General features: G+C 38.9%; 1 protein-coding gene across 4 annotated transcripts in view; it reads left to right on the top strand.

Moving 5' to 3' along the window:
- Positions 1-16,687, top strand: part of AMMECR1 (AMMECR nuclear protein 1) — a 96,088-nt gene that overhangs the window by 41,990 nt on the left and 37,411 nt on the right. For all 4 annotated transcript variants that reach the window (XR_013184219.1, XR_013184218.1, XM_054641199.2 and 1 more), the window contains exon 3: positions 16,544-16,654. Coding sequence is in view for 2 of the 4 variants with exons in the window: in XM_054641199.2 (XP_054497174.1) it covers positions 16,544-16,654 (111 nt within the window). In the remaining 2 variants the exon portion in view is untranslated. The remainder of the gene's footprint in view (positions 1-16,543; positions 16,655-16,687) is intronic.

Here is a 16,687-nt window from a genome sequence, read left to right on the forward strand (position 1 = left end):
GTGTCAGGTTTGGAACTGTCCTGTGCTGGCCCCACTGAACTATGTCTGACTTGTCTGTTCAGCCAAATGCTGCCCCTGTACTTAATTCAAATTTACCTTATCCCTCTGACCTATATACTATGAAGATAGGTGTGAATGTCTCCCCAGTTGCTTCACTGGTAAATACTGGGAATAGTGTTCCTCTGAGCTTCTCTACACTCGTGTTGTCAATCCTCTGTCCTTTTCTCATCTTGGTCTGCAGGAGACCTCAGTGGTTTTTCTAGTTGGTTTCCTGCTTTTGATATAGTTAAGTAACTTTGCAAGGTGCTACCCTAACATGTTAAGTTCTATTTCCTGTTTATTTTGACCTACCATGTATATTCTAATCTCTTCTGTTCTCATTAAAAACTATCTTCTCAGATTTGCTTCCTAACTTCCCCATTTAATCATGCAGTATGTAGGCTTTTATTGCAGGAGCTGATGTATTCCTTTGACTGCTTTTGTTTTCCTTCCAACTGTGAGGAGTTTTTACTTGATCTCCTCATACAGAAATTTGTCTGCTTTTTTTTTGTAATTTTTTTCCCCTCTCTTCAGGGTTATGTGGTTTTGGGTTGGTTTGTTTGTTTGGGTTATTTTTGAGATGAAACAGGTTTGAGAGGATTGCTAATTACATTTTTTTACACTGTTCCCTTAACATTAATTATCCATGTGCCAATAGTTTTTTGTGTCACTGTGTTCAGCTGTGATGTTGAAATACAATTGCATTGCAGGCACAGTTACATAGCAGCATTCTTATCCTTTAACTAGGTCTTGTGTACTGCTAAAAACTAAGCCAAAAATGGGATCTTTTCATGTAGGTCCTAGCACTAATTTTCAAGGTAGAAATCATTATTTGGGGAAAAAAAAATCTGTTTGCCATTCTAATGAGTCACAAGCTTCACTTTACATCAGGAGATTTCAGTTGCCCATTGTTATTACCTTTCTTAAAGTTGAAACTGAAACTCTGTAACCTTCCTGAACTGGTAGTGTAGTTGATCATGCACCTTTATTACTTGATTGTGTGACTTCTAGCATAAGAAGTTAATTGGACTTCTCCTCTGCTGTAACACTTTACGCCATTAAATGTTTATTTAACCTTCACAGACTGTGCCATTCCCCACCTGCCTGTTGTTTGTTGCTCCTGTTGGAATTGCTGAGTAAGCTGGCAGGCTCTCAGCATTATCCTGTTTTGGTTTGTCCTCCTTCCATCAGATCTTGGAGATCCTTGTTACTTTGAGGGTGTCAGGTAAGGCCAAGTATTTGGGCTTCCCATGTGTTACTTATGAAATTTCTAGCAGTAGTGTAGAAGTGTTTGTAAGTTCCAAAACTCTTATTAGCATGCCAGTCTGGCTGACTCTGGCATGACTAATGTGCGTGCTTAACAAGTTCTTCCTGTTCCCATCATGCCTGAATCCTGGCTGGCTGTATCACTGACTTCCTTTCTCAGCCTCACATGTGGATCTGGCAGCACTTAAGAAAGTAAAACCATGGAAATCCTGAGTGTTATGCTTCTGTCCATCAACCTGAGTTTACTTTCCAGAGAAGCCATCCTGTGATTCCATACACTGCTGTTACTAGTGGGGATTCAGTGGACTACTGGTTGTTTGGTTGGGTGGTTTTTTGTTTTGTTTTGTTTTTTTTGCTGAATCACCAAGTAGTCACTGTTCAGTGTAGAAGCCCTGTGAGTTTGCTGCCTTTCCATGTGCTGGCTGCTGTGCCAGCAGTTTTCAGATGTCACAAATACAGCAAGCTGTGTGTCGAGTAAAGTCATCTGATAACCACACCTGCTTCTTCCCACTCCTAAGTCTGTCTACTCCAAGGAGGATTCCTGTGTCAACAGGAAGCAGAGGGTGGATTGTTCCAGAGATTAACTCTGATCCATCCTAGGTCCACATGAATGCAAGAGATGGCAAAAGGCATGATGAAGCCTACTGGTTTTCTTTTCCAGCAACACAAGAGCCTTTTTCAATGGTACTCCTTGTTACCTATTATAAAATTGCAGTGATGTTCATATGAGGTAGTGGACTTTTTAAAACTTTTTGATTTGTTCCCTCATAATGAAGGCATATCCCTAAAATTGTCAGTCTTCAAATAGGAAAAAAAATGCGTTTTTGGGGACCAAAATTGCAGACAGCACCTCTGTACTTTTATGAAATTGTGTTTGGTAAAAGACTGTGAAAGAACTGATGTTCCCAGTGAGGATCTGCTTTATCAGTGTCCCAGGGACTGCCAGTAGATGATTCTGCTGGAAGAATGTAACAACAGGGAAAGCCTGTAAAGATGCCTCTGTATCCTCCAGTAATTTTCTTTACTAGAGCTGGTGTGTTTGTGTTTATGGCTTGTCTAACTGTATGGCTGATGATAGAATGTGGTAACCAGTATACTTGCTCAGAAAATGGTGCTCTGTTATCTTGGATGTCTGAAAGTAACCAAGCCATATATATAGCCTGCTTAAAATTGTAGCCTCAGTACTGGCTCTGTGTATGACTGCATCTTTGTGTCACTAACTGCAGTGTATTCTCCTCCAAAGGGATCAGTGACCAGTCACCTGGCTTATTGCTACCACACCTCTCTGTTGCCTGAGTGCTTAGTGTGTTCTTTTTCAAGGTTAGCATGGTCATGTTTACCTCATGACCAGTTTTGTTCTGCCTTGTGTGTTGCATAATCTGCTAAAGCAAAGTGTCTGAAAGCTCCTCTGCTTTTTCCAGCAGTGTAGTCTGTCCTCATGAAAGTAATTACCTCTCTTTAATAATCTTACTGCTGTTTCCTGTTGTTTAAGCTGTACTGCATGTGTTTCTTCTTGTGAGATGCAAATGTAAGTAGTGATCTCATTGCCCTTTTTTACTGCCCCTTTTGCCTCTCCTCTTTTTGAGCTGACATCCCTGTGCATGCCCCCATGCAGTGAAACAGAGGAGAGAAACACACTTGGTCCAGGCTAAACTGGAAAAAGGAGAGATGTTTTTAACCAGATCAGTTCTCCTATCACATTTGTTCATTGCAGAGCACGAGAGTGTATGGCTGGCTGGGGATGGGAGGTTACAGTGAGTCTGTATTTATTTAAGCAACAGCTCTGGACTTTACTGTTACTCAACCCTTGATGCAGTCATTAGTGATTTAAGGGGTGGGAAGACAATGAGACATCATCCAGTGCATCTGAAAGCATGATATCCTATGTTCTATACCTCTGCTGTCTTCCTTAAAAGCACCCAGTTTCCATAGATTTTCAAACCAGGGAGAACTCTGTGATTTTGAATCATCTTTGTCCGTCTTAAAAGTGCTGTCTTTTGTTACATCTTTATCAAAAATATAAATTCCATTTGGCTCTAATTCCATCCCTGTATTTAGACTATCTTAAAAGTGTCACCTAATTGCTTAAATTACATGGCTAAGTTCTTTACAAACAGTGCAGTCTAGAGTGCATTGATTCAATAGTAATTAATTTATTCCAGCTGTTGAGTTAGTGAAGTCTGAATTAGAGGGCAAATTCAGATTCTTCTGAGGCTTGTTTTTTTGCTCCTCTTGCATTATTGTGAGCTTCTTGAAAACACTTCCAAAATTACTGAATGTTTACTAAATTTTCAAAGTTAAACATTTTGAAAATAAATTCTAAAAACCTGAAAGTAAATGCTAAGGTATCTTCTTGTTTGCTTCCTTGTGTTTCAAGTCTCCTGCAAGCTACTGTTATGCAGTGGACTTTATAATGTGTAGTTTAAACTAAGAAGGAGCAATGGTTTTAAAGGAATAATTTTGTGTGTTTGGCTGAACTACAGTCTCTCCTGTCAGCTGACAGCTTGGCATATAAGTTTTGTGATATATTATTGCTATAAAAAATCCTGTGTAGTTTCAATTTTTTCCTTAGGTTTCTTTAAATATTTCTCAATCCTTTGAACCAAATTCCACTTAAGCAGAAAACTCCTGTGTGTTAATTTCTCACAGGCTTGGCAAATTCTAAGCTATTGGCATAAATTGTTTGTTCATCTGTTTATGTTGTGCCCTTAGGTGCTTCTGTCTCAGCATGCATCATGCATTTGGCAACTAACAGAAAGCATTTTAAAGGTCCAAATGGATGCCTTTATGACTATACCTAGTGTCTTGTTTGTATAAAGTGTCTGAACTTAATTAAGAAAGTTATTTTCCAGAACAAAGTGCATACATTGCATTGCCTTCTTCTACTCACTGATCTAATATTTTGAATGAAGAGTGTGTTTCAGAGTTAGCTGAAATCCATTAAACATAAGTTATGATTAGTCTGTAGCAGGAGAACCCCAGATATACCTCTATTAAAATTTTGTGTGACCTTTTATTAACTGTAACTCCTGATTTTCCATTAATGGCTTGAGTAACTCCTTCAAGTAATATTTCAGCAGAACAAACAAAACAGTTTGTGAAAATCCAGTGGACCCTGGCAATTTGGGTAAAACTGGCAAGTCTAATGAGAGTGAAAAATTCATTATCTTCACTGGCAGTGAGAACAGACTCTCTTTTAAGGTAGTCTCTGTAGACTCTGAAGGTAGGAGTAATTTGTTAAGGTGCTGTCTGAACTCTATGCAAAACAATGGCTCCTGGTTTGTAGCAAATTTTTTGCTGGCTCCTGGTTTGTAGCAAATATGCAGCAGCTACTTGTGAGCATGGAATTGTTTTCCCTCTTAAAAGAATGGAAATAATGCTGTGGCACAAAGCTTCCAGCCTTTTAGTGCTTGGAGAATGCTTTTTCTCTATCAAATTTCAAAACCAATTTTATGCCTGCATCATTCTGCTAGTGATAGAAGGGGAAACATTATACCACTGCCTCAAAACTAATGTTTGCTGCATTCTTGCTAGTGAGTTCTAAGGAAATAAAAATATAGGAGCTGAAGCTATTCTTACCAGATTGCTTTAGCACAGTCTTTTATGGGGTGGAAGTTCTGGGGATCTTACACAGCTTTCTAAAACGTGTTTCATGTGGTGTTCTTAAAACATGTGGGTTTGGATACATTCATGGAATTTTAGAAAAGTTTTCTGCTGAATCCTTTCAAAGCATTAATTGTGAAAAAGTTACTATGGAAAGGAAAATACTTTCAGTGGAAATATTTTGTCTCAATTCCAGTCTGTACCTACAGTGATCACAAACTATACCTGAGATCTTTGATGGTCCTGAAATTGCTTCAACTTTGACTTGCAAAGCATCCAGTTATGTTACTAGGCTGATTGTTCTGCCCTTTAAAATGCTCCTCTTTGACATGACAATCTCTAATTCAGGACTGTTTGGTCCTTCTGGAGAGGAGACTCCATAGTGTTGCTTTGGATAAGTAGTGCCAGTCCTTGATAAGTTGAAGACTTGTCAGTTTGTTAATGGGTACATGTGTTTGAGCTCATTTTTAGATATAAGAGCTGCTTGTGGCTTGAATTTGCCCACTTTCTTTGAAACTTGGGTGGGGAGGTGACTTTGGCTGGAACCTATCTACCTTGAAAAACTTCAAATGTAGCCAGAGTTTCTTGTAAGTGTTTTCCTGGTGTTTCTATTAAGAGCTGCTTATGAGAACATAAAATAATGTCATGTCGTCTGAGGAATGACAGAGGTGGAAATACCAGCTTTGTTTTATGAATAGTTTTTCTTAACAAACCAAAAACAAGTTAGTTTGATTTGATTAAAAGGAGTATAATGGATGACTGCTCATAAGGGAATCAAGGAAACAAAAGTATATTTCTTCAGAACATTTTCAAATGTCCCATAGAAAGTCAGAATTAGGTGACTGCAGATTTTGAAGTAATAATTTTAATAATTTATAATGACACTGAATTGATTTATTGACTTCATAAAGTTGATTTTTCTGCTCTGGTTCATAATTGTGCAATTGAAGAAAAAGAATTGCTTAAGTAGGTCAGAGCATAAATCTGAAGAATTCTATAATGTGTATATATATTGTTGCATAATTTTATTGAATATTGCAAATTATGGTGCCTTAATAACCTGGAATGTGGTGACACTTGTTCTTGGGCACTTTTGACAGTAGAGCAGAATTTTATCTGGAGTTACAGTCCTTACCCAGGATGTGTTTAATAAGCACGTGTACTGTCTGGAGAGATTAGGCATTACTTTAGTAAGAGAAGTTCCAAAGAACCTGAAAGTCTGCATTTCAAAATTCAAACCCCACTTTCTCATAACCTTTTGCTGATTTTTTTGGGGAACATGCTGAATGCTCCAGAAGTTTTAATCAAAATGAAGGTTTCAGAATTTATGGAGCAAATAGAGACTTATTTAGTGAGGGTTGAGGACTTACTCCCTGACTAATAATGGGCATGTGGAGTGCAATAACTTGAGTATTACATGATTTATTCCCCCCCACACCCTTTTTAAAAAGTGGTTGCAAAGGGAGGTTTAAGTATGAAAAAGATAAAGGGAGGACAGAAATGGAAGAGGAAATGAAAGGAATGGGGGGTAGGGAAAGAAAGCCCAAAAACACATGGAATACAGAAATGAAGCACAATGAGCAGAAGAATGAGTTTTGAAATGTAATGAGTTTAGAGTATGATGGAGGCAGGAGTACATGTTTATTCTGTAATACCTTGTCACATCTCAAATTGTGTGAGGGTGATAATGTTCATCAGAGGAGTGTTACATGTTAATGGCTTTGTTACAAAACAGTGTAGAGTTCAGCAGTTCCTGATCTAGTGCTTAATAAGAGCCAGAATCATCTAGGCCAAGTGCAGAGCCATCCTATCTGCTCTCCCCCCTATGGCACTGTGCTGCTCAGATAAACATGCTCGCCTGGAAATAGTCAAGGCATGTCTGTCTTCAAGCTGCACTGCTCCAGACCTGTGCTGAGAGACTTGGAGGCACCTTTAATGAAAAGAACATTTATGGAACAATAAGCCTTTTTAAAAAGCAAAGCTGATTAATTACTGTGTTTTAATTTTTGGTGTTGACACAGAGATAGTTGGTTGGTTTTGAGGAGCAGGTTTCTGTGTGTTTATCCTGCTGGTCAGGACTTTGATAGGATTAGCAGAAGTTTACAAGATCGCAGGCTAAACCTGGCTGGTCGGAGGTAAATATGGAAGAGCAAGGGATCATGGTGAGCATGATCACAGACAGTGCTGTGAAAATGCCCTGGCGAGGAGCCTTGGCATCACAGGTGCTGTGACGTAAAGAGCCTGGAACCCTTCGTCCCATTCAGCTCTAGTCTACATTGTTAGCTTCTGTTACTTAAAACTAAGAGACATCTTCTACATCACATTCAAAGGAAGGTGAAAAACTCTTCTCTTTCACCACAGCTCCTTCACTTCTGTAGTCTTTTGAGGAGCACTGAATTTTCCATTTTATTCTTTCTTGCTTTTTGATTCCTCCTATCTACTCCCTAATCATGTCCTCCCCTCCCTGTTTTGTGTGGGTGCCGGCTTCATGCCACTGTTCTTCATCATTGCAAGGAGTATTTTCAGTTTGAAGTGACTAATAGTTTCCCTGTTGCATGGATGATTCTGACAAGAAATAGTAAACATAAAGGCTGTGCTAACATGAATGTTGCTAAGATCAGCAGCCAAGGAGCTGGAATAACCTTGTGATACTGCATTGGCTAATACTTGGGTCATACTTGGAAAGCTTTCTTCACAGCTGTATGGGTTAGAAATATTTCTAAGGCTTGATTTATTTTTTTTTTTAATTTAAAAAAAAACTCTTCTCAATTAAATAACATAGCCATATCTATATGTATCACTTCTGGCCTAACTTCAGAGGATCTCTGTTGGATACTGATCTTAATTTCTTGGAGATACAAATGGCTTTAGTAACTAAAGTACAGCTCTAGGCTTTGATGCTCTAAAGATACTCAATTTTAGATTACTTCAGTTAATGGTTTAGCACTTTCCAGATGTATAAACCTGATACCTGCTGATTGAGGTATAAAACAGCTTGATGATCTTGGAGTTTGTGGTAGAAAAGAGCTGTGGTTGGAACATTGTTGAAGTGTTGTAATTTGAAGCAGTCTGAGCTGATGAACTGGTGTTTCTTCTTGGTTAGTGTGTGCATACTCAGCTGTGTGACACATCAGTCCCTTGTACAAATACAGGTTATACCCATTTGAAGTTACAATGTTGGGAATTCAGGGAAGATAAACATTCCATTTTAGAGGACAATTCAAGTGTCTTACCTTAAAACAAGTTATGTAGGCCTAAAGATTCATCAGTAACTCTGAACAATGAAGTGAGTAATCAATGCACCTGTAAGGAAGATGCCATCCTGAGGAATTTCCAGGTGTGCTGTGACCTGTAGGACTGCAGACCTTAAGTGACTGTACTGCCCTGAGAAATATCACTGTGGAGAATGTCATGATTTTGAAGGTTGTTTCTTGAAAGTGCAGTCTGAGGAACTGTAGATATTCAAACTTCTTTTAGCAATGCTTAATAAGCTATGCATAACCAATGTGTGGGATTTCTGAGGCACTGGCTTTTGCTACATGTAAATACGTATTTTAGCAAAGTGAACAGCAAACTTAGGAACACATGTCATAGAAACTCAGTTTGTTTCATGAACTTGAGGGCTTGTCTTCTGAGAGTTAAAGGGAGAAGGTACAAAATAATTACTTTTTCATTTGTTTTGATGTTTTATTGGTCATGTCTGACTGAGCATTCAGTCTGAGCATACCTAAAATTTCTTATCATCCCCCTATAAATTGTTGCTTGTACTCTCTCTTCCCATGCTGCCCATGTTGCCTGAGCTCGTGTAATAGAGAGTACAAGAACAGCAGCTCTGATGCTGCAGCTGAAGGAGCAGACACAGATTCTAGCTGTATTTGTGAATTTATGTCCGTTTTTGTCCGTTTTTAATGTGACCTTAATTAAGGTGTTGTAGGTTCACTTTAGAAAATGACCTATGAGGCAGCAGTCCTTTTATTTTTAACCCTGATTATACTCTTGTTTAAACTAGATATTCTTAAAATAGTAGCTGCTTTCTGACCTTCCTTAAGATTAGCTGCTTAGATAAGCAGAACTTACTAACAAATTCACACCTAGCAGCTCAGGTTTGAGGCTGATCTCTCTAGGGCACATGATCATTTCAGGAAAATCACCAAATAATAAGTGGTTTACATGCCTAAAGAAATCAATCTCTGAATGTTGATTTCTGAAATACAAAAGTTGGAAGAGTTGTTCATTTAGTCCTGAGAATGACTGAAAGAATATGCTGTACCCTCAGAAGTAATTAATAACCTTTTCAATAATTGCATAGTATTTTAAATTCAAAAATTGCAATTCTGACTTCTGAAGGCAGTAGACTGTGATTGTCTTTGGGTCACCATGCATTGGCAGTAATGAACCTTCTTCATTGACTAAATGTGTTGAAGGAGTAGTGCAATGCAGACTGTTTTTAAGAAGCTCAGCATGTTTCCCACATGGAAGAAAAATGTTCCCCTTCTGTTTGGGGAAATTTATGCTTGACATGCTCCAGTCTTTGTGGATTTTGCTGGGAAAAAATTTGCTGTCCTAGAAAGTTGAGGTTTCTTATGTATGTGTGATTTGACACAGGCAGGGGAATGAGTTTGAGACATTACTCAGTAGCTAATTCTCCTTTTGATTGTGTAAAACTAGTCAAGCAAATTGTGCCGTTAACAGCTTGTGTCAAAATATGTGTTAAGTGTCACTGTAGTGAAAAAACCTCAACTTTTTGTTTGCAGCTAGCCCAAAAGGCTCTTTAGAGCCTTTCAGAACAGGAAAAATATATGGGCTTCTCTAAATTTTCACTTTAGAATGTTTTTTGAAGTTGAGATAAAGAAACTGGTTTCTATTCTGGATTCAGAAAAAGTTGAAGAGCACCTTGAACCTCAAGAAAGCTATTCAGTCTTCTGTTCCTTGAAGCAATGAATTATTTTTTCTGATCCTTGAAATATGGTTAATATTACATATCTCTTTCTCTACTCAATTCTGCAATAGTGCTACATAAAAGGAAACATACAGAACTATAATATGAATGTGAGCTTTTCAGATTGTTTTTGACTATGGGATTTGTAATGACAGTTCTCTCCCACAGTTTTACACAGTTTCATGTGTGAATTGTCCCTTTGTTCTCTTACCTTGCATCATAAAAAATTAGAAAATGAGTCTGCAGTGAACATCAGGAGGCCATTTGATCTTTTCTCTTGTTAAAGGATGGAATCAAATCTATTTACAGCTTTCCTGACAGTGGCCAGTTTTTGGAGGCCTTTGAGGAGACACTGGTGATGGCAGCTGTACATCCTCCAAGGCAGTCAATCCCAACATTCATGTTTCTTACCATTAGCACTTTCTTTAATTTAATATCTTACAGTGTGGGTTTCTTAACATCTTCTGTTGCCAGATGTTCCCCTAAGTTTCTGAGTAGCTGGCAAACAATTTCCTTGTCTTACTCTTTCTTCTCATAAATGATTTTGTGAGGAGAGTGGCAGTTTTCCCTTTATACTCATTTATATTCATGCATTGCAAATTGATTGTCTTAGTTGTGCCTCTTCTTGTGCTTTGCTGTTTTTCTGTCTGTCTTCTCCAATTTTCCTAGTAGATGTGTTGCTGTGACTGTCAGTCTTTATGCACTTGAGCCTTTTTCCTTTGAGGAAGGAGCTTTGGGCTCCTGTGAGAAGCTCCTGACTTCCTTTTGTTGCTTCTCTCAGTTTCTGGAAAACTGTATGTATTAATTGTCTGCATTTACCAAGTTCTGACTTTATATATGTGGATGGAAGGCTGTTCTCTTATTCTCCTTTGGAGATTCATGAACTCCTGTCTTGACTTTCTTGTGTCTTAGCAGACTTTTTCTGGAATATATCTGGTGAGCTAAAATGTCCTTGCTTTGTGTGCTTGTATGTAAAAATGTCCTTGTCTGTTGAGTGCTTGTATGATGATGACTGTTTGAGAAAGACAGCAGATGTTCTTGTGGTTGTTGACTAGCTCTGTGGTTTTATCCACAAAGTTTCCCTCTTTCATCACAAACCAGGTACTCCCAGCATACCTCAGAGGTGTGCAGGTGCCCTTGGTATACCTCTTGTGGGAGGTGCTGCCTCCTTCACTCCTGAGCTGTGTTCTCTGATATCAAGTAATGAGAGTTAATTCATGGAATTGTGACAGCTGGAAATGTCCCAGCCTGGAGAGTGCTGGAGTTGAGTGCATCAGTTACAGGAGGGAGGCTGCTCTCTGTGCCTCCAGACAGGGCTGGTGCTGCACCTGTACAGGAGGGGTCACAGCAGACTGTCCCAGTGACAGACTGGAATTCCTTTTCCTCTGGATGCTTCTAGTTGGAAACAGTATTATGTGAAGGTTTAGTGTTATTAGAAGGTGTAGCATGATCACAAATAAGACAGAGTAAGCTTCATGTGAAAGAATACGAATCCTAAAATTTCTGGAACTGGGGGGCAATAGCTCATTCCCTTGTTTTAAAAAGGAAAACGCTGGCAGTGCACTTTGCTTGTTCTGAGTGCTTCCTGGGAGTGTGAGAGCTTGGAGATCCTCAGAGCTGGAGTGGAAGCACTCTGGTCTTTACAAAGGGATGAGTGTGCAGCTTTTCCAAGTGTCAGATCCTACAGCTCTGGGTGTCAAGTAACATGAGGGCTGTAGAGGCTGTCTTACCTTCTGTGGTTATAAGAGGTAGTGGTTAAAGAACTGTAATTAAAGTGTCTGTCTAAATATCATTTTACCTCCCAGTTCATCAAGTTAAATCCTTTTCACTTCAAAGTCCCCCAAGTTTTTTATTACTTGGAAGTCTTTAAATGAAACAAACATTTCTCACTCATCTTTTATGAAAGTAAAGAAATATTCTTTGTCTGTTACGCTTTTTTCCCCTGTTCTTCTCACCTTCCTCCCCTTTTTTTCTCCATAGCCACAACAAGGAAGAGAAACTTTTTATACTGGTGGTACCAGGGCAAGACCAGTTTATTCATGGTTCTTGCTTTCTCTCCCACACTCGAACTTAAAGGATCCCTTCACTTTTTGGTAAATAAGAGGCAGCTTGTATCTAGTGCTGCTTCATATTGAAAGAAGTTATTTTTAACAGTGCATTCTGCATGATGTCAGTGTAAGTTATTGGCATGATGACTCTTAACTGTGGTAGCTGATTGCTAAAATAGCTTGCAGACTTCTGCTTTCAGTCTAAATATTTTCAGTAACATATAGCAACAGGTGAGTAATTGGTTTAGGCGATTTTGGCTGTGAAGCATTACCAATGCCCTAAGCACACTTTTTAAGCCTGATGTATCAGAGACTGTTCCTGATACTTGCTTTCAGTGTTTAGATAGGTTTATACATTGTGGCCTCCATGGGGATTGTTCCAGTTCTCCAGGAGTTGTAACAGATGAGTGCTCAGGTGAGGTATAGGGCTGTCCTAGTTTTTTCATTAATGAGAAGGGTATAATAGTAGCTGGAGTCTGACATGGGCAGCACTGATTGGGTGACCCAAGCACCTGGGCTTCAGCCACACATTTTCTGGCTTGCCTTTAAGGTCGCTGTTCAGGGTGTTGGGTGTGTTTTAGAATCTGACAAGGAGACAGACTGTGTATGTAGGCCCTTTGTGATGATTGCAGTTGTATATAAGGAAGTAATATCAGTTTAAACTCAGCTGTGTTGCAGTGGTCTCTTTAATTCAGTATTGCCACTGAAAGGAAAAAACAATATACATGATCAGCTGGTTTTCTTGGGGTAGTGCCTGACAACCTCTATAGCAAATATCTGAAACAGTTCCTGCTAGTTAGTTAGAGCTGGGCAAGACTTTTTTCATCAATAGCAAGTCGTGCAATGTCTGGATTGTGAGTTCATAGTCTTCAGATTGCTTGTGAATTTGCTGTGGCACCTGTAAATAGTTTTGGATACAAATACTTTTTCAGTGTCTGGCTCTCAAACAAGCAGCAAAATCAAAATGTAGATCCTTATGAAAGCAGATTGATTGTCATGTTTACAGGGGCTTCAGAGGGTCTGGATTTGTTCTCTTCTTCTGTTCCCTTATGGTTTGAAACATCTTCCACCATCTTTCAGCTATTGATATTTGGTGGTGCTCTGCAAAACTGTTAACGCTGTTAGCAGCATGTTAGAGGTTCCTGGCACCACAATGAGAAGCTGAACAAATAAATTTCCGAGTCTGGTGGTTCAAGATAGCTCACTCCCAAGCTTGGAGCTGTTTTGCTTTTATGCTTAATCCTTAACCAAGTAAGAGAACTGCTTAAGGCTGATTATTAGAGCACTTCCTAGGGAAGTGCAAAGTCTGGTTTTGTGAATGTTTTTTTCTTTAAACTAACAAACAACAGCATCTGCAGCTTTCTGACTGCATCAAGAGCAACCAGACAGAAAGGTGAGAGCACTCCACCCAGTATGCTCTTTGATTCCTGCGGGATATGTGGCTTCAAACTTCCTTAGGCAAAAAGAAGACTGATCTCCAGGATGCCATGCATATCCTTGCTGTACGTCCTTGGATAATAAGAAATCCAAGCATCTGCAACCTTTCCTGCTTCTTACTAAAGATTTTTAGATCTAACAATGTGTTGCTCAAAAACTCTTGTTTGTATTTTAAGAAAAACGGGTAACAGATGAAATTTTTTTTTCAAGTTGAAAATGAACTGATTTACTTAGCTGCTTTTGACATCAATATCTCTAGAGTTTGGGACTTCAGCTTCAAATTTGCAGTTATGTCAGATAGCAAGTTTATTTGTGGGTTATTGGCTTTAGAACACAACAAAAGAATTGCAGCCTTGAGGAAGATATGCTGGCAGCTGAAGCCAAGGATGCCAATAAAAAGCTAAATAACATCACTAGTAAGAAAAATACTCTTTTCTTCCCATAGCTTGTCTAGCTTCTGTGAGCAGGTTTTCTGTGGTCTTTGTTTAGTGTAAGACTAGAAATGCTCTCTGAAGATTTTGTATTAGGCTGTATGAGTTAGTACTAAAAAGTAGCAGTCAGTGTTCCTAGTTCAGAGATGGAAGCATCAATTCAGGTGCAAGACCTTCCTCTGTAATTCTGTCTGCAGTTCCAAACATGGATGTTCAAGAAGGCAAATTTAAACTGGAAAAAAGTGTAGAGAAGAGATGTGATGGTCAGAATGGAAAGGTCTCCTTTTAGAGGAAACTGAATGAGCACATCCCACTCAGCTCAGCAAAGTGAAGTCTGAAGAGGCATGTGAATTATTTCTATAAATACTTTGGGGAATAATAACCAGGAAGGGAAAGAACTATTTAAACTAAAGGACAATGTTGGCACAAGAATAGATAGGTACAAGCTGGCTGGAAAAACATTTTGGCAGGAAATTGGAATGTTTTCAGAGGTTCTGAACTTCAGCAAAGTTTTGAGGCAAGCTTCAGACTTTTCATTTTGGGGAGTTTGTCACCATTATTTCTACTGCTGACAGTAGAACATGGATCATTTATGAACAGAATTATATAATTATTCCTTACAATAGCAGGAGCCCTGAAGGTCTCTTTCAGCCTTATTTTTTGAATTTTAAGAGTTAGAATCCTCTTGGGTCGCTGACTGTTCTGAACCTGTGGTCCATATTGCACTTTGAAGACATCTGTGATGGTAATTGGGTAATTCTCTTCAGTAGGCTTAGATTTCCTGTGTAGACATCTTCACACCTTTAGTGGCTCCTGGGGAGCAGTACAGAAGTTGAAAGGTTGGAAAAACATCTTTAGTCAGACTTTGTGTTGTATGGTAAAATGGCTACCAGTGGTGATTGATTTACCCAACTCAGTCAGAACAGTAGGTTTATACTCCTACTACCAGTAGTACAAAAATATATGTATATAACTTTTACATTTTGTCTTGTACTCATTGACTAGGTACCTTCAAAGTGTAGGCAAATGTTTCAGTGCTATTTGACCAACAGTGAAGTTCTCTAGGCTTCTCTTGTCCTTTTAAAGTAGCAGTAATGAGGCACCTTAGAAGAAATTCAGTTTTGACAGGAAAGTAAATATGTATATGTTTCCTTGCATTACAGCCCTCCACTAAGTGTATTACAGCTAATAAATCTCATAATCCAAAGATAAAGGTCAAGAGAATAATCCTAAAGTCCATTTTGAGTCTTACTCATGCTTATTTCTGTTCAAGGGGAGAGACTGTTTTCAGTGTCATTAAAATTTAATAATTATGTTGGTACCATTAAGGATGACTGGGATACCTTTCTTGAAAATGTAGTAAAATGCCAGTTGTTGATCTGAATGGAAAATAGTGCAACAACACACATTTTATTAAATGTTTGGTAATGGGCTCTTTTCGCTTTATGCTTTTCAGTACTTACTAAACAACTTTTAAAAAAGGGAGGGGGGTGGCAGTAAAAAAGAAATTAAAGGAAATCCAAAAGAAAACTATGACTTCAGCTTCCTCTTTTATTCATTGTCATTGAAAGAAGGGAACTTGTCCAGCTCAGTCCAGTGAGGAGGAAGTTGCTGTACCAGCAGGTGATAACAGGTTCTGGCGAGTGAGGAGAGGACTGGCTGCTGCTTTGTTAGTGCTGCAGACTGAGGCATTTCCTTCTCTGCCATCACAGGATAAGTATCTTGTGCCACACCAGATAAAGGAGATGATGTGGAAGGAGAAAAGGGATATGGACTGTTCCTTGAGAGTCCCAGAGTGCACCCATCCCTATGTATGGACCCCCAGGACAGTTACACCCATCTCTGCTGCACTGTGCAGTGCTGCAGGGACTGATCTCATATAATACAGTGCACTCTTCTCTTTGTAATGCACTTGGATTTGTCACCTTTCTAGAAAAAGTAAATTTTACATGTTTTTCTTCTTGAAACATCCCTGTTCATCTCAGTATTAGAAATCTTTGTGAGGGTTGGTATCCAGATGCCATGTGCTCTCCCTTCAGAAATTATTAGTACAGTTTTCTCTTGCTTGTGTATTGATGAATGCAGTTCTCTAAAACTGCAAGGAAAGGTTTGGTCCCCAAGACTGTATGGTTCTCCTCTTTCTGATTAATTTAGTGGATGAATTGGTTTGTTACTAGTATTTCTTTGTAACTATCATGGTCATGTGTTCAACTTAGATTTTGCTCTACTTCTGGTCATTTTTGATATTTTTAAATGCTAACTTGGGATTCATGGAGAAAATATCCTTTCCTCTGGTCGTTCTTTAAGTTTAGAGGGTGTTCCTAAATTTTGTTGTCTTCTAAGGATTTCTCTTTCTAGCCAACAGTATTAGGACCAAAGTATTTGTGTTCAGGAGAATGGATGGCTAGTGTGGCAGGGGTATTTTTCTCTTCCATAAAGGGTTTCTTATATACAGATCTCTAAGGTGAGGCTTTTCCCATTCACAGGAGAAGGTTAATGGGTAAGGTACACTGAGCATATTGGATCTGTTGCCAGGCAGTTTCATTCTGTCCCTAAACTATTCCTGTAATCTTATTTTCTATTATATCACACGAACAATGTTTCTAGAACAGTCAAAAGAATTACAAAGGACATTTCTCACTGCTATGTCCTGTTCAGATACAGTAATTTTCAAGATTTGCCCCCTGTTGTCTGAAATGGAAGGGCACTGTTCCTGAAATTTCACACCAACTGTCAAAATTGCTCCTGTGATCACGTCTCTCTTTTCCTCCCTACCACAGCCCACTGTTTGTAACGTGGAAGATCGGTCGAGATAAGCGATTGCGAGGATGCATAGGTACTTTTTCTGCCATGAACCTGCATTCAGGACTCAGGGAGTACACACTTACTAGGTAAGAATTTGTTTTCTGTAGCCTTGACTTACA

The sequence above is a fragment of the Agelaius phoeniceus genome, chromosome 14, assembly GCF_051311805.1.
Source record: "Agelaius phoeniceus isolate bAgePho1 chromosome 14, bAgePho1.hap1, whole genome shotgun sequence".
NCBI classification, from domain to species: domain Eukaryota; kingdom Metazoa; phylum Chordata; class Aves; order Passeriformes; family Icteridae; genus Agelaius; species Agelaius phoeniceus.